Raw genomic sequence first — 18,528 nt, forward strand, 5'->3', positions numbered from 1 at the left:
GATCCGAGGCGGTCAGCCTGGTCGAACGCAACCAAGACGTGTTCTCGGAGAAGCCCGGTCGAACTACGGAAGTTCACCATCACATCTTCACAGAGCCCGGGGTGAAGGTGCACGCTGCCATACCGGATCCCGGAGGCCAAAAGAGAGGAAATTCGGAAAGAGGTCAGGAAGATGCTGGTCCTAGGGGTTATTGAAGAGTCTCATAGCCAGTGGTCCAGTCCCGTGGTTCTGGTGCCAAAGCCAGACGGCAGTATGAGATTCTGCAACGACTTCCGCAAGCTGAACGAGGTATCCCGGTTTGACGCCTACCCCTTACCCAGGATCGATTTAACTGATCGACAGATTAGGAAAGGCCCGGTTCATGTCTACCCTGGACCTTACCAAGGGCTATTGGCAGATCCCCTGGCGAAGACCGACAAGGAGAAGACGGCCTTTGCAACCCGGAAGGACTATATCAATACACCGTTCTTCCTTTGGATTACATGGGGCCCCGCTACCTTCCAGCGGCTGATGGATAAGCTGTTACGGACCCATAGGGAGTACGCCGCTGCCTATCTTGATGATGTCATCATATATAGCCCGACTGGGAGACGATCTCGGAAAGGTAGAGGCAGTATTAGATACCCTGAGAAGGGCCGGGCTGACCGCGAACCTCCAAGTGTTCGATCGGGTTAGCTGAAGCCAAATACCTGGGGTATGTAGTGGGCGGGCGTGGTGAGGCCCCAGCTCAACAAGCTAGACGCCATATTGAAGTGGCCCCGCCACTGCGGAAGAAGCAGGTCCGAGCGTTCCTGGGACTCGTGGGGTACTATAGGCGGTTCATTCCCACTTTGCCACCAGGGCATGCCCTTAACGGACCTGACCAGGGCTCGGGCCCGGACATAGTGAAATGGTCTGCTGCGGCCGGCCGCTTTTGTGGATCTACGAACGGCCCTCTGCACGGACCCTGTCCTAGTAGCCCCAGACTGGGGGCAGGAGTTCGTCCTACAGATGGACGCCTCGGAAGTAGGCCTGGGGGCAGTGCTTTCCCAAATGGTCGGAGAGGACGAACACCCCGTCCTCTACCTCAGTAGAAAGCTCCTGCCTAGAGAACGGAAGTACGCCATCGTGGAGAAGGAATGTCTGGCGGTGAAGTGGGCCGTAGAAAGCCTCCGCTATTATTTACTGGGCCGGAGATTTGCCCTAGTCACGGACCATGCCCCGTTGCAATGGATGCACCAGAACAAGGACAAGAACGCGCGAGTGACGAGATGGTTCCTGTCGCTTCAGCCCTTCCACTTCACGGTTCGGCACCGGTCCGGGTCTCAACATGGCAATGCGGATGGCCTGTCAAGGGTACATTGTTTTCCGACCCAAGTGGCCCAACCCCGTAGTGTTGAGCAGGGGGGGGGGATATGTGGCAAATTCAGGCCAATTAACTACCTGGAGAGGGGTAACAATTAGCCAGGAAGGCTTAGCCAGCAAAATAAGGTTCAGCTGGGGCAGGGGTTGGAAAGAAACTAATCAGGTTCAGCTGGCCCCAGTTGCTAGAGACCTTTTTAAACCCTCCCTGACAAGGAAGCCAGGGGGGAAGGAGGACGAGAGAAGCAGGGCAGCTGCCAGCAAGGAGGGACAGCTGAACTCTGAGACTCGCTGCAGGGGAGGAAAAGAAACTAGAACTAGGAGGCTGGCTGAGAAGGAATCAGCCCGGCCTTGGGAGATTGAGAAGGGTTTTTTTTCCCTTGTGCCTAGCCTGTGCCTCTGAAGCTAGGACGGACTGAGCTAACAAGCAGAGGGGCAGGTATTTTGCCACACATTTGTCCCCCTGTTACCTTATGTTGCTTCATATACATGGCTGGAGTCCATGGCTGGAGAAAGATCTAGGCTATGCATGCAAAAGATATATATACACTGTTGTAACTCTAACCACTGACCTTACATTGAAAAACAGAGTCTAGTTCCCATTCATTGTAAAGGAATTTGTTTTGCATCCCATGGATCTCCCACCTCCCTAATACAAGGATAACCCTCTGTGTCCCAAGAAAAAGTGATCCAATCTCTCTCAGAAAGCTCTCACCTCCAGAGCATGGGAGGAGATTCCTTCCCAAAATACAGTTATGGAATTCCTACTCCCTATTGAATTCACCTCCATAGGTCAGTGTGACTCAGTCTATTTCCAAACCAAACATTTTCTATTCAAGCCCTCTTATTCCATCATTTTCAATCACGTTAATATTCCACCTGCCACTCAGCAAAGAACAGAATGACATTAGATGCTACTGAGCATGCATCTCTCAGTATAAATAGCCTATATAACTTCATGCATTACTAGTAATTGCTACATGATTCAGACTTTCCAGATTGAATTTCAAGGTAATATTTAGCACAAATAAAATTGTTAGTGTCTATTTTGCGCAATTTTTCTCTATGTTCATTAACTGAATTAACAGTCTTTGGGAATTATATAGTTATCTTGAAAGAATTGCAGATTTGTTATGTCACTTTGGGTAATCACAGGTAAACCTTAGCTATCAATGTGGGTGGCCATGACAAATGGTTCTAGTTATACGTCTATCTAGATGTAATGTTTAAAACAGATAAATATAAATATTTAGTATATTGAAATAACTTTCCAAAAGATGTATTTAACAAATTTTATTTGGCAGGTTATGTTCTCAGTGGATTTCCTTCTCTCTCAGAGGAATACATGACTATTTCGGAGCAAATAGAGAAAATTAGAAATCTAAAATTAAAACCAAATTTCCTGATTAACCTTAAGGTAATGACAGCTTTGATAACTTGCTAATCATTTTCATACTTATTCTTAAAATAAGATTAATATTCTATAGGAGTCAGTGTCATTTTTTTACATATATTGAAGTATGATAGCTGTTACTAAGGGCCAAATTTTTCTTTTGCAATGGAGTTGTCAAACAAGTTACTCTAGGTTTACACTGCTGTAATAGACAGCAGAATTTGGTCCTAAGGACCGATCCTGCAAGGTATTGAGCATCTCCTATAACTTCAGTGGGAGTTATAGTCATTGAGCACCTCATGATCAGTTTCTAAGACTGGAATAAAAAGTACATGTTCCATGAAGATAATGCCTTGGGATAATAACAGGGTATGGATATTATAAGTCAAAGCCAGTAGAAATACTGTTTGGGAAAAATTATTGGGAAAAATTAGTTACATAATTGAGTGAGAAAACAAATTACTTTATAGTCCAGCCCTCTTTGTCTAATTGTAAACAATGGTGAAAATACTACTTACAGACCAGTTATTTACAAATCAGATTTGGACTGAATCTGCAAACTCTTCTATGCTCTCTTGCAAAATTTACTAAAATTCCCCAAATAGACATATAGTGAAGACACTTTCCAAAAATTACTGTAATATACATTTAGAAATACACATTATTGTAAGCAGGGCCGGCTCCAGGCACCAGCTAAGGAAGCAGGTACTTGGGGCGGCCAATACAAAGGGGCGGCACTCTGTCCGCTATTGGGGCTTCCCATCCGGTTCTTCGGCGGGAATTTGGCGGCAGGTCCCTCAGTCCCTCTCTTCCTCTTTGAGCTGCCACCAAAGTGCCGCCGAAGAGGAAGAGAGGGAGTGAAAGACCTGCCGCCGAAGAATGGAGCGGCGCGATTGAGCTGCTGCCAATTGGCTTTTTTCTACCGCTTGGTGCGGCAGAAAACCTGGAGCCAGCCCTGATTGTAAGTACAGTAGTCAGAGGTCTTCTTACTCCATAGTTCTTAAAAGAACAAGAAAATATACTAGATCTATTAGGTCTTTTCCCACTCTAACTTCTAAAATAATGAATGGGCTGCCGAAACAACAGTTTTTATGACATTGGGCATGTACTCGCAATAAGATTTTGCTTCGGGTTGCTTAGACACTACAGTAAGTACCTAGATATGTAACATGTATGTGAGACAGAGATGGTAGTTGGTAGGCTTTAGTGGAGTAGTGGGAGTGCTGCCACTTTGTGAGATGTCATTACATTTTTTCACACACAGCCCAAAATTCTACATATTTAATAATTTAAAGACTTAAATTTGAACATGTCCAGTGAACGTTTTAATGCTAATTTGAAATTATTTGGTTTCTGAGAGCACAAAAATAACTTGAAACCCCAAAACAAAATACCTCTTTGTGCCATTTTAGGGGAAGGAGTTGTTATTTTTAATTATAGGAAGTTGAACCTTGTTTTAATACCAAACAGTGCAAAAGACTTATTCCAGGCAGTACATTCTGTATGGTTTCACACATAAAATTCCATATAAATGAGTGATACAGTTTTACACCATCAGAAAGGAATTCTTGACTTCATGTACATACCTCATCTCCCCCTCTTGACTTCTGTTGAAGGAAGGTTAAGACCTTAAACTCCAAGGAAGGATTCTTGGCTTCACTGCAGTCAACTGAGAGTTTTGCCATTGACTTCAGTGGTTCTAGGTGAAATCCTGGATGTAATAGAATTGTGGCTATTTTCACTATGTCAAAAAGAAAGGAAGAGGAATCTCTTTAGAAATGCATGATCTGTGAATAGCTTTTCATTACTCACTTTGGAAAAATCTTGTTTTATTTGTATATCAAAAAATGGCAAAGAGGAGGCTTCTTTGGAGGGGATGGAAGGCAAATCCCCTGGTTCTTGCAAGTTTTGCAAATCTCAGCAAACGCCTCTTCTTGCCTAAGACACACAACCTTTCAGAAGCAGTTCTTGCAAGGGAAGCAAGGTAATCTCCAGAACTCTGTTAACACTTAAAGGGGTTTCTCATCTAGTGAACTTATCATGCACAGTACTTGGCAACGTGGTCCAATTAAACAATACTTTGTTCTGTAGAAATTGCGCCTCCCCTTCTGCCCCTCCCTGGATTAGCTGTCACTGTTTTCTCAGACTTTTCAAAGATGGGGGAAAGGTTATGTGGTAACTGATTGGGCAGTAGCCTTTGGGGTTGGGAATTGTCTGTTTAGAAAGGCTTTTCCCATGTCCTTTTGAGTTCTTATACATTTAATTTTTATTGACTGTCTTTTTTAAAGTTGTATGTGCCTAGAAGTGCAATATATAAAAAAAGTTAAAAAGTAGGCTCTATTACTTTTAAGAAAAAATAATATTGTTATGACAATAACATAAACAGAAAGTTTTCTTTTGATTATTTCTTAACTAGTGTCCTGACTATGATTTGTGCCAAAGACTCTCTGGGCAAAGACAGCATCCTGATACAGGGCAGATATACCAAAGGAACCAGTGGGATCCTGAAATTATTGACAAACGGAAGAAAAAGAAGGATCAACATAAAGGAGAAGATGAGGAAGAAGAAGAGGAGGAAGAGCAGGAAGAAGAAGATGAGGTAACTGATCTTAATCTACAGAAGAGACTCTCTTTATTAACAGCCATGTCAGAAAAAGAACAAAGCTCATGGACATTTAAAAATAAACTAAAAAATCTCAACTGTTACTCTGAATGCATTTTGTTCAACCTTGTTTTTGTAAATCAATTTCTGTTCTGCTTTAAGAGATATACTATAGTATTTAAACAAAATTGTAATACTTATTCAGTAAAATTATTTAGTAGTATTGATAAGATTTCAGCTTGTTTATCAGTTTTGACATTGGAACACCATAAAAATACAGCAGAATCTGAGTTATGAACACCTCAGGAATGAAGGTTGTTGGTAACTCTGAAATGTTCATAACTCTGAATAAAATGTTATGGTTGTCCTTTCAATCCTTTACAACTGAACATTGACTTAATACAGCTTTGAAACTTTTCTATGCAGAAGAAAAATTCTGCTTTTAACCATCTTAATTTAAATGAAACAAGCACAGGAACAATTTCCTTACTTTGTCAAAACTTTTGTTTTAAACTTTTCCTTTATTTTTTTAGTAGTTTACATTTAACACAGTACTGTATTGTATTTGGTTTTTGTTTTTTGGTCTCTGGTCCTGCCTGATTGCATACTTCTGGTTCCAAATCATACATGTGGTTGACCGATCAGTTCATAACTCTGGTGTTTGTAATTCTGAGGTTCTACTGTACTGTGAGATAATATCTTTTAGTTAGACCAACTTCTATTGGTGACAGAAACAAGCTTTTGAACTACACAGAGTTTCAGGTCTGGACTCTATGTATCTCAAAAGCTTGTCCCACCTTGTCTCACTAATATCCTGGGACCAACACAGCTACAATACCACTGCAAATAAAATACTGTAACTTTTTAAACAAGATATTAATTTCTTTCACCTCCAGAGTGAGTCTTCTTGGCATTAATTAAAACACAATAAAAATAGTGTAGCAATTTTATTGGAAGGGGGGAAAAGCTAAAAATAATATATATTTCAAGTCTATATAAAATATCAACTGATTATGTACAGCTAATCAAAAATAAATTATGAGCACTTACAAAATATGTATAATGGATAAAATTCATGCTAATCTTTGTGATAGGTTGTACCTCTAGAGCACCATGGGGGTGAGAGTGGGCACCTTGTCACAGATGTCCTTCTCTGTCTATATAGCTGGTTTAGAGTACAGAGTGTGATCCTCCGGCCGTAAGTCTTAGGGGGGTGGTAATCCCCACTTCTAGGCACAAAGCAGTCCAGAAAATGGTAAGGGCAAACCAAATAACAGTGCATTCCACAAAATAGTCCAGGCTTACCCAGTGGTCCCCTGTAAGCTCAGAGGACAGTAGTCTCTGAGAGGGGTCTGAACCCTTAACTCCTTGTGTCCAAAGAACCTAGGCTCTGCACCTGGAGTTCTAAACAAAAAGGGAAAACAAAGTAAAGAAGGTCCCTCTAATCCTTCAGCGAGTCCAGGTGGCAGAGGCTCTTCAGCTGTTCTCCTTGTCAGTGAGACTAGGGAGCTGTAGCTCTGCTTACCTTTTAGTGCCACCATGTACTTTGTTTTTTGGCACAGCAGCCTCATCATATGAAGTTATGACCACCACTTTCTTCATTCATTTTTAGCCAAGTATTTTCTTATATTCTTTCACTCAGTCTAGTATCCATAAGGAAATGCAGTGAGGCTTCCCCCACCACCACCACCACTATCCATTTCTGTGACTTTTTAATTAGTCCATTAAGGGAAAAATCTTTGCCAAGCTGACTCAATGTTTTCTCAGAGAAACGTTCTTTCCATAGAATATTGCCCACAATACCATAGAACATGACCAACAGTTTTTTGGTTTTGCATATATTACATAGCCTATCTTTACATCTCTTTAGTAAGTTTAACTTATATTTGGCGTAATGACATGTTCACACTGTAAAAATGACTACTTCGCTTTTTCTGTCATGACTGTGGAGTATAATATTATCTTCAATATTTGAGCATACATCATAGGACCTTTGTTCTTTTGTTTCCTTAGTCCATAGTTCTTGCCATTCCTTTGCAAGTTCCTTCATGACCATACTTTTAAATTCTTGTCTACTCATGATAGGGCTGAATGTAGGGGCAGGTGACCCAGGCAACCACCTGGGATGGTGAGCTTGGAGGGGCGCTGAGCTCAGGGTTTTATTTTTGTTGTTAGCAACAAAATGGAAAATAGAATGAAGGGAAATGTTTCAGGTATGCCATATGTGGATTCATTTTTTCACTAAGCTAGGATGTTCTGGACCTTTATAGAATCTCATGGAATCTTCCAGATTTTCTGGGAAGTACATTTTCCTTAAATCTCCTAGAATGTTGTCAGTCATGCCCTGTACATTTCTATTCTTAAAATTATTTTTTTTAAATTTCCATAAGCTTAGAGGAAACATTTTTTTATTTGCTTGTATATGGCATGAATAAATACAGATTTACAGATCCTAGTGTGCAAATGTATTGTCTTATATGACAGGGATAAATCATGCATGCAAATCATGCATTGAAGTTGTGAAATGGGCTACAAATGCTATGAAAATAAGGTATTCAAAAGTTTAACAAATGGAGGGGGGACACTGAAGACTCTTGTTGCCTGGGGCGCCATTTAGTCTGGGGCCGGCCCTAACTCAAGGGTATCTTAACATTCACCTCCTCTTTTTGTAAAGCATGTTTTTCTCTTTTCTTAGTCATCTCATTTCAGTATGTGCCAGAATCCATGCTATTGTTACACAGATATCAGCTTGCATTATTTCAATAGTTGGGAATATTATTTCACTTATTATGTCATTTCTACTTTCTGAAGTCCCTGTTCTGAATGTCATTATGCCTAACAAGGAAACAAAAATAATTACAGCTACAGTTGGTCACACATCTCTTCTTTAGGCTAGTGCCAACATAATCCCCATTAGTTCAGCTGTGAGAATGGTCACATAATTTGATAGCCTTTTAGATTTCTGGATTCCAAGACTAGAAAATGGAAAGCTGTTCCCACTCGTCCCTGGCTGTCATTTTTTGATCAATTTGTATAGACTTTGTAAAACTGGCCCCATTTTTCATAAATAATTTTTAAAATGTCATTGGTCGTAACGTGTGGATTTTTCCTTCAGTTTTTTCATACAGTTCCAAATCCACAAATGGGGAATAACTGTCCAATTGTAACATGATTTCCCATTACTACAAATTTTTAGTTCTCTCCATTTTTTCTTTTTACGTATCTCCTTTGCCCATTTTTGACCCTAGTGTAGTATGAGGTAGTCTGTGGCAATCCATATAATTTTATCTACTAAACTTCCAGCAATCTTCATAAATCTGTTGTGTACTTCTGATTTCATGATTCCCTTTTACCTTTGCCCAAAAGGTTAGTGCCAATAGTTTCATCCTTAAATTTACAGGAGCTTCTTGGGTGGCTATGTTTAACGTACACACTGATGTTGCTGTCATTGTGCCATATGCCAATCGCACAGCTTGGGCGCACAGCAGCTCCAAGTTTTCTAACAGTTGTTTTTGAGGCTGAACCAAAAGCTTGGCATCTGTAGTCTAAAACTGATCTTATCAATGCTCTATACAGCATAATCAATACCTTCTTATCTGTACCCCATTTGTTTCCAGCTACCCTTTTAAGTAAGTTCATTCTACTTTTACACTTTTAAGTCTATGTGACATTTCCAAGTCAATTTATTACCAAACACAACTCCTGGGAACATAAACTTTTTAACTATCTGAATTTTTTCACCATAAATAAATAAGTCAGTCCCAATCTTCCGTAATTTTCATCATGGTTAAAAGTGTTCTGTTTCTGAAAGAGAGAATTTAAATCCCCAATCATTCCCCCACTTGGAAATTCTCTGGAGTGCCTCATTTGTCTTTTATGCTTTTCTCTGGAGTGTCTTTTATGCTTAGTCCAGATAGCACAGTCGTTTGTGAAAAGGGAAATACTGTTCCCATCTGCACACTTTCCAGTAGGCCATTTATCATAATGGAAAAGGAAGTAGGACTGATAATACTCCCTTGTGGAGTTCCATTTTTAAGCTTGTAGGTTTTTGATAAAGCTGTTCCCACTTTGACTTGTATAGTTCTGTCACTTAAAAAATCCCTTATCCATCAAAACATTCTCCCTTTTATTTCAGTTTTGGCTAGTTTATATAGGAGGTCTTCCCTCCATACCATGTCATATGCTTTTTTTAATGTCCAGGAAGACTGTTATAAAGTTCTTAGTCCTTATGCTTTTGTGTACCTCTGTTTCTAGTCCCACTATATGATCAACAGTGCATCTTCCTTTTCTGAAACTACTTTGTACCTCAGTTATAATATATTTTTTTGTCCCCAAGTAGTATACTAATCTTATATTTATCATTTTCCATGATTTTTTCCCACATACTTGATGTGAGGGCAATAAGCCTATAAGCTTCAGGTCTTGTATGTAATTGGTATAACCAATGCTTGTTTCCAATCTATTGACAGCAGTCCCTTTTCCTATATATCATTATATGACTGCAATAGAATTTTTAGACTTCCTTTTGACAATGGTTGAAGCATTTCATTACTTATATTATCTTTACTCGGAGCTGTGTTTTTCCTTATTCTAATGGCTGTAATAAGGTCCTGCATATTAACATTTTTGTTTAGCAGATCATCAGTATATTCTCTCCAGCCATTTAATAGTTCACAGTTATCATCAGTAAACTTCCTTCTTTCCCACAAAACTCATTGTTTTGATTCATATCATTACTGACCTTTTGGAATTCTTTTGCTAAAATGTCTGCCTTTCCTTGTTGGAGACCTCAGTTTCATTAATTACAATAAGACCAGATATACATTTACTTTTACTTTGAATTCCATTCGTTCTTTGAATTTGCCTGTATATTTGAATCTTTGTTCCATTTCCCACAGACATTTCTCCAACTTTTTTTTGTCTTTTTGGTAATCCTTCATGCCACTGCCCTACATCTTTTATAATTTATTAAGTCTTTACTATTCATTGTGTGTTTTGCTTACTTCTATACCTTGTTTCATTGCTTGATTGCTAATTTGCAATCCTCATTCCACCAGGGAACCATATCTCTAAGTCGGGGGCAATATGATGTCTTATAGATGGCCTGTTGCTGAAATTCTTTTTATTATGTTGTTATAGAATTCATTAGGTTGTCATTTGTCCAATCACTGCATAAATATTCATCACATTTAATTTTGAAAAGATCCCAGTCAGCTTTTCAAAAATTTCAGCTAGGAACACTTTTTGTGTTTTTGACTTTTCTTTGGCTTTGGTCCTCAGTATATGTAGGGAAGTGATCACTTCCCATTCCACCTTCTTTATAAATTTCACAACTGCATTTACTGGCTATATTAAATCTAGTAGATACTTCTGAATTTAATATTACCGGGTTATGAATATCAATAAAATGTTCTAAGCATTTACCATTTAAGTCAGTTTTCTTACTTCCCCGTAGCTCATTATGACTATTAAAGTCACTACAAATTATTAGTGGCTTTTTGACATTGTTAACTAATTTTTCTAGTTCTAAAATAGTTCATTTTTACATGGCTTATAAACATTTTAAATCCATATATATGTTTTTGTTCTGCATGGGACTCGCAAAGGCATCAAAACTTAGTTTCTGCACGTCCATTTCAACTTAACTAAGTTCCTTTTTTTTGTATGTATACAGACCTTCTCCCCCTCTTCTGGTAGCCTGTGGGGTGTAGCCAAATGCCCCCCTCACCAAGTACTACTTGGCCTGCCGGGAGGGAGAAGGACTCCCTTCTCCCGCTACGCCGCGGCCAATGGGAGCTGCAGGGGTGAGGGTGACACCTGTGGGTGGGGGAAGCATGCAGAGACACCTGGCCGTGCCTCTGCCTAGGAGCCGGAGGGACATGTTGCCACTTCCCGGGAGCTGCCTGAGGTAAGGGCCACCCAGAGCGTGCACCCCCTCCCATACCCCAACGCCCCAGCCCTGAGCCCCTCCTGCACTCCGAACCTCTTGGACCTAGCCCAGAGCCCCCTCCTGTACCCCAAACCCTTCATCCCCCCGCACACACACCAACTCCCTGCCCCAGCCTGGAGCCTCCTCCTGCACCGTAAACCCCTCATTTCTGGCCCCACTCCAGAGCCCGCACCCCCAGCCAAAGCCCTCACCCCCTACACACCCCAACCCTCTGCCTCAGCCCAGAGCCCCTCCCTCACTCTGAACCCCTTGGCTCCATCCTACAGCCCGCAGCCCCCTCCTGCACACCAAACCCTTCATCCCCGGCCACACCCCAGAGCCTGCACCACCAGCTGGAGCCCTCACCCACTCCTACTCCCCCAGACCAGAGCCCCCTCCTGCACCCTGAACCCCTCATTTCTGGCCCCACCACAGAGCCTGCACCACCGGCTGGAGCTCTCACTCCCTGCCATGCCCCAACCCCATGCCCCAGTCCAGTGAAAATGAGTGAGTGAGTGAAGGTGGGGGAGAGAAAGCAACGGAGGGAGAGGGGATGGATTGAGCAGGGGTGGGGCCTTGGAGAAGGAGTGGTGCCTCTGGGCAGGGGACAGGGCAAGTGTGTTCAATTTTGTGTGATTAGAAAGTTGGCAACCCTACGCTTGGCCCCTGTCCCTGGCAGCCAGGCCCAGGCGGGGAGCGGAAGGGGTGGGACCAGCTATTTCTCATGCTGGCTTCTTTGGGTTGCTGTTCTGTGCAGTGCGGCAGCTGCCTGAGAGAGAGCCTGGCTGGGGTGGCACCCCGGCTCCTGCTCCCTGCCCAGGTCCAGCTTCAAGCGAGCCAGAAATGTGCCGTGGGGGGAGGGCTCCAACTTGTTCAGTCCCTGTCCCCAGCAGCTGGGCTCAGGCAGGGAGCAGAGTGGGTGGGGTAGGCCGCCACCCTAGTCAGGCTCTCTCTCAAGCAGCTGCTGCGCTGCACAGAGCAGCGACCCTGAGCAGCCAGCTTTAGCCATGTGAGAAGCAGCTCCGTTGGGCTCCCTGCCAAAACAAAAGGGAAAGCAGCCAAACATGCCAGGAGGGAGGAGGTGCAACGGGAGAAGGACAGAGCACTGCCCCACAGTTAACTCTGGTGGGGTGGGGAGAGCATGGTGACCCCGGGCTGGGTGCAGGGTGGGGGGTTGATGGGGAGAGGAGACATGTGGAGCAGTCACATGTCCTCCCTTTTAGATTGTGCCTCCCTGTATCAAGAGGCATGAATCGTCTATGGGTATATCATATCCCAGGAGAACGAACACAAGTTTACTTATTAGACATGTTCCTTGCACACATAATAAATCAGGCTTTTCCCCATTTCAAAGATGGCTTTCTTAAATTACTGATCATGCATTATTAAACTCTGCATGTTCCAGCTAAGGATTATTAAGACCCTGTTATATAAGCTGCATTACTGCCTACATTTAAAATCTTATGAATGCAGTCTCTCAAGAGGTTGTCTATTGTTAGATATTTTTCTGCTGCTTTTGCTATGATAATAATAATAGGAGATATACCTATCTCCTGGAACTGGAAGGGACCTTGAAAGGTCATTGAGTCCAGCCCCCTGCCTTCACTAGCAGGACCAAGTACTGATTTTTGCCCCAGATCCCCAAGTGGCCCCCTCAAGGATTGCGCTCATAACCCTGGGTTTAGCAGGCCAATGCTCAAAGCACTGAGCTATCCCTCCCTCCCTTTAATCTTTTCATTTTTTCCCCATCTGCAAGATGCAGTTAATAAACTTCTCTTCAGCACAAGATACATCATCTCCCATTCCCCTCATATTCTCCTTCCTGACCAGAGATGTTTTCTGCTGCTCTTGTACATCTTGTCTCTTATTTGTGTATTTTTCTTTTTCTGTTTTCTGCAGTGGAGCTCTTTGGTAGCCTCTACAGATGATATTTCTTGGGGAAAAAATGTTTTTTTTGCATTTCTGTAGCTCATTCTGCACAGCCTTTATAAATTGTACTATGTATTCTCCCACCTTTGCTGCATTTAAGTTCTGTTCCTTCTACACAGTTCTCATATGAGTGATTTCTTCCACATTTGCTGTACCTCATTGTTTTCTTACAAATAGTTGCTGCACATCCAAACCTTTGAAAATTATAACACCTCACAAGAGTTGGGAGGAGTCTGTTGTTTAGCCCAGAAAGATGAATGCTCCATTTAGATCCTATCCAAAGTGTCCCACCTTTAAGTGTTATGTGTACAGCAGCAGATGGCTGGTTTTCACCCTCTCTCTTACGAAAGTAGCTGTTTAACAAATGATAATTTCTCTTTGCCTGTACTCTTGATATCAGCCTCAGACAATCCTAACAGCACTCCATACATAACCCCTCTTGCTTCCATCAGGAATTTAGGCAGTTGACAAATACCTCCCATTTTCCTTAAGGTTACAGTTTCACGTTTTTCAGCTTGCTCCTTAAGTGGACATTCTATCAATAGATCTCCATCATGCATTGTTGCAGCTGGGGTCCAACCTTAGCCCTCCATCCTGACTGTTCCAACAATCCAGCCTCACCATCTTCAGCCAGATACCAGCACTCAGCCCCAGCCCAATCTTCAGCCCGCAGCCTGCCACCAGCTACCTCAGTCCCAGCATGCATCACCTCTAAATTCCAGCCAGCTCAGCACCTGCCCCATAGTCTCTCTCAAGCTCAAGCCTCAGCCAGCCTGACACCATGTACGGGGTTTAGATGCTCTCTTTTAAAGAGCTGCCCCTCTCCAGGTTTGACAGGCTGCACAGGTGCTCAGAGTTCATGCTGATTGTGCCCAGTGGAGCTCTTTAGCTCCTTCCTGACTGGAGTGGGATATTGTCCCACCACAGTCTTTCTTAAGACTTAACTTGAGAGCTAACGTTCACTCTATATGTATAAAAATGTAAATTGCTGCAAAATTGTGTATGTGTATGTGTATGTGTGTGTGTTTAGCTAATGAAACAAATGTCCACTAATCAGGTCAGCCTTGTTTTGTATGCCTTTTGGTTATTAATGAAAAATTAACACAAAATATTTTTACCATAATAGCTAGAAAATACACAAAATGCTGCATGGATGAGAGCTTTGTGTAACTGAGTCCAGTTGTTTACATCTGTAGTTCCTGCATACCTTTAATAAGCATCTAGACACTAATGAAATGCAAATATTAATAGTTATATAACGGGACAAGTATTTTAAGTGCTTTGCTGGCTCTGGGCCTTGGTAGATTGCACAGACGCTCTCCGACTTACGCAAGCATTCCGTTCCAGAATGCCTTACGTAACTTGAATTTTGCGTAAGTCAGGAACGCATACCCAATCATTACGTCCGTCGTTCCCTCCCCCCCAAAAATAAATAAATAAACACAACCCACACACACTGTCTAGCTAATGGAACTTTTTCCGTAAGTTCGGATTTGCATAAGTCAGGTTTGCGTAACCCAGGGAGCGTCTGTACCTTATTTTGTTCTTCACTATTTATAGTATTATTTATTTAGTGCCACAGGTGTACAAGTTTCAGAGTAGCAGCTGTGTTAGTCTGTATCTGCAAAAAGAACAGGAGTACTTTTGGTACCTTAGGGACTAACAAATTTATTTGAGCATAAGCTTTTGTGGGCTACAGCCCACTTCATCAGATGCATGCAGTGGAAAATACAGTAGAAAGATATATATACACACACACACACACACACACACACACACACAGAACATGAAACAATGGGTGTTACCATACACACTCTAATGAGAGTGATCAGTTAAGGTGAGCTATTACCAGCAGGAGAGAAAAAAACTTTTTGTAGTGGCAATCAAAATGGTCCATTTGCAGCTGTTGACAAGAACTTTTGAGAAAGAGTGTGCGTGAGGGGGGGGGAATAAACATGGGGAAATGGTTTTACTTTGTGTAATGACCCATCCACTCTCAGTCTTTATTTAAGCCTAATTTAATGGTGTCCATTTTGCAAATTAATTCCAATTCTGCAGTCTCTTGTTGGAGTCTGTTTTTGAAGTTTTTTTGTTGTAATATTGCAACTTTTAGGTCTGTAATCGAGTGACCAGGGAGATTGAAGTGTTCTCCAACTGGTTTTTGAATGTTATAATTCTTGACATCTGATTTGTGTCCATTTATTCTTTTACGTAGAGACTGTCCGGTTTGGCCAATGTACATGGCAGAGGGACATTGCTGGCACATGATGGCATACATCACATTGGTAGATGTGCAGGTGAATGAGCTTCTGATAGTGTGGCTGATATGATTAGGTCCTATGATGGTGTCTCCTGAATACATATGTGGACAGAATTGGCAACAGGCTTTGTTGCAAGGATAGGTTCCTGGGTTACTGTTTTTGTTGTGTGGTCTGTGGTTGCTGGTGAGAATTTGCTTCAGGTTGGGGGGCTGTCTGTAAGCAAGGACTGGCCTGTCTCCCAAGATCTGTGAGAGTGATGGATCGTCCTTCAGGATAGGTTATAGATCCTTGATGATGCGCTGGAGAGGTTTTAGTTGGGGGCTGAAGGTGACAGCTAGTGGCAGTCTGTTACTCTCTTTGTTGGGTCTGTCCTGTAGTAGGTGACTTCTGGGTACTCTTCTGGCTCTGTCAATCTGTTTCTTCACTTCAGCAGGTGGGTATTGTAGTTGTAAGAATGCTTGATAGAGATCTTGTAGGTGTTTGTCTCTGTCTGAGGGGTTGGAGCAAATGCAATTATATCGTAGAGCTTGGCTGTAGACAATGGATCGTGTGGTGTGGTCTGGATGAAAGCTGGAGGCATGTAGGTAAGTATAGCAGTCAGTAGGTTTCCAGCATAGGGTGGTGTTTATGTGACCATCGCTTATTAGCACTGTAGTGTCCAAGAAGTGGATCTCTTGTGTGGACTGGTCCAGGCTGAGGTTGATGGTGGGGTGGAAATTATTGAAATCATGGTGGAATTCTTCAAGGGCTTCTTTTCCATGGGTTCAGATGATGAAGATGTCATCAATGTAGCGCAAGTAAAGCAGGGGTGTTAGGGGCTGAGAGCTGAGGAAGCGTTGTTCTAAGTCAGCCATAAAAATGTTGGTATACTGTGGGGCCATGCGGGTACCCATAGCAGTGCCACTGATTTGAAGGTATATGTTGTCCCCAAATGTGAAATAGTTATGGGTGAGGACAAAGTCACAAAGTTCCGCCACCAGGTTTGCCGTGACATTATTGGGGATACTGTTCCTGATGGCTTGTAGTCCATCTTTGTGTGGAATGTTGGTGTAGAGTGGCACACCACAGTGGCAATAATGGTGTTTTTAGGAAGATCACCGATGGATTGTAGTTTCCTCAGGAAGTTAGTGGCATCTCGAAGATAGCTAGAAGTGCTGGTAGAGTAGGGCCTGAGGAGGGAGTCTACATAGCCAGACAGTCCTGCTGTCAGGGTGCCAATGCCTGAGATGATGGGACGTCCAGGATTTCCAGGTTTATGGATCTTGGGTAGCAGATAGAATACTCCTGGTCAGAGTTCTAGGGGTGTGTCTGTGCGGATTTGCTCTTGTGCTTTTTCAGGAAGTTTCTTGAGCAGATGGTGTAATTTCTTTTGGTAACCCTCAGTGGGATCAGAGGGTAATGGCTTGTAGAATGTGGTGTTGGAGAGCTGCCTTGCAGCCTCTTGTTCATATTCCGACCTATTCATGATGACGACAGAAAGTTTTTTTATCTCCTGCTGGAAACAGCTCACCTTAACTGATCACTCTCGTTAGAGTGTGTATGGTAACACCTATTATTTCATGTTCTCTGTGTGTATATATATATCTTCCTACTGTATTTTCCACTGCATGCATCCGATGAAGTGTGCTGTAGCCCACGAAAGCTTATGCTCAAATAAATTGTTAGTCTCTAAGGTGCCACAAGTACTCCTGTTCTTTTTACAGGTGTACAAGTTGCTTTACAGATGTAAAATGTGACAAGGTCCCTACTTCAAGAAGCTTGCAATGTAATATATACAAATAACTTAATAAGTAAAGATAAAATCAATACAAGTGGAAAGGGGTTAAAGGGTGACAAAAAAGGGAAGAGGAAAAATATACTTGGGGACCATTTTGAATTTATTGTTGACAGGGCTCCAAACATTTATCTGACACCTACCAAGATGAAAAATATCTATGCTGACATGCTTCCAGGCCATGACCGTGAAGTTTAAAGGAATAAAATAGTTGTATATTGTTTATTGTGCCCTATATTTAGTTGTTAAAATATTGACACTCAACTTTGTTTAAATTTTTTTAAAAAACTTATTACATCCCTTTCACTGAATTTTCTCCTTTGTCTTCCTTTCTTCACTCCACTATTTCTATATTATCTACAAGGTCTGTTTTCTCTTTTCCTTTGTTCTTCCTCCTCCCCCTTATCCTTTCACTTCATTATGTTCTCTAGCTCCTCAATATTTTCCAGCTTCATTCCTCCTCTCATTTACTTTTCCCTTCTCTTACTACCATACTTTCTTTTTTAATGTATCCCATCAATAAATATTAGCTAACATGCTAATTAAAATATCTTTCTTCCTAGTCTGGACAAGACCTTAGGGAGATAGTACAACATTTTTAAAGGTGAAAATATCATCTAGATATTTGTAGAGAATACTAAGGGCTGAATGTTCAGGTGCAGCAGAGGAGTGTACCATATACCTTGGGGGAGGAGAAGCAAGCATAGATCCTGCACCTCATCCTGGGGGCCCATTCATTCCCTTTTCCCCTGGGATGCCTTTAGAGTGCACTGCCTTATAATGTTGGCCAGAGGTGTCTAGAGCTCCTCCCATCCCCAGGAAATCCTCTTACCAAGTTAGCTGGTGGATCACTATCAACTAGGGGAATCCTCAAAGGGCTCCTTAAATTACTCTGCCACACACAAAGAGTAGTAGGGTTCTAACTCTTGTCTTTTCAATCTAGTTGGCTTTGGTTTAGTACATTTATTATTACAGGGCCTGAAATAAAGTATTTATTTCCTTTACTTTAGGCAGCAGCAGATGCAATCATGTTGTCAGATATTTTGCCTCATTTGGTGCAGAAGCCTGAAGATTTTTTGGAAAATGCAGAAGCCAGGGTTAATCTCTATAAGGATACTATGCTATATCCTCTAGAGGTAAGAACAGCACAAAGTAATATTGTTGTATACACTAGAAGATCATTTTTTAACATTTGTTTTGATATAATTTTTATGCACTCTGGGTATCTTGAGTTTATTTTGCAAAAATGGACCTAACCCACAATCTGACGCCCCTCCTCAGAATTTTGAGGTTCAGATT

General features: G+C 42.0%; 1 protein-coding gene across 16 annotated transcripts in view; it reads left to right on the forward strand.

Annotated features, from left to right (window-relative positions):
* Positions 1–18,528, forward strand: part of AK9 (adenylate kinase 9) — a 219,026-nt gene that overhangs the window by 26,551 nt on the left and 173,947 nt on the right. For all 16 annotated transcript variants that reach the window (XR_005595877.1, XR_005595879.1, XR_005595878.1 and 13 more), the window contains exons 6-8: positions 2,646–2,758; positions 5,151–5,333; positions 18,240–18,365. Coding sequence is in view for 13 of the 16 variants with exons in the window: in XM_039529143.1 (XP_039385077.1) it covers positions 2,646–2,758; positions 5,151–5,333; positions 18,240–18,365 (422 nt within the window). In the remaining 3 variants the exon portion in view is untranslated. The remainder of the gene's footprint in view (positions 1–2,645; positions 2,759–5,150; positions 5,334–18,239; positions 18,366–18,528) is intronic.

Source organism: Mauremys reevesii, linkage group 3 (genome assembly GCF_016161935.1).
Source record: "Mauremys reevesii isolate NIE-2019 linkage group 3, ASM1616193v1, whole genome shotgun sequence".
Classification (NCBI taxonomy): Eukaryota; Metazoa; Chordata; order Testudines; family Geoemydidae; genus Mauremys; species Mauremys reevesii.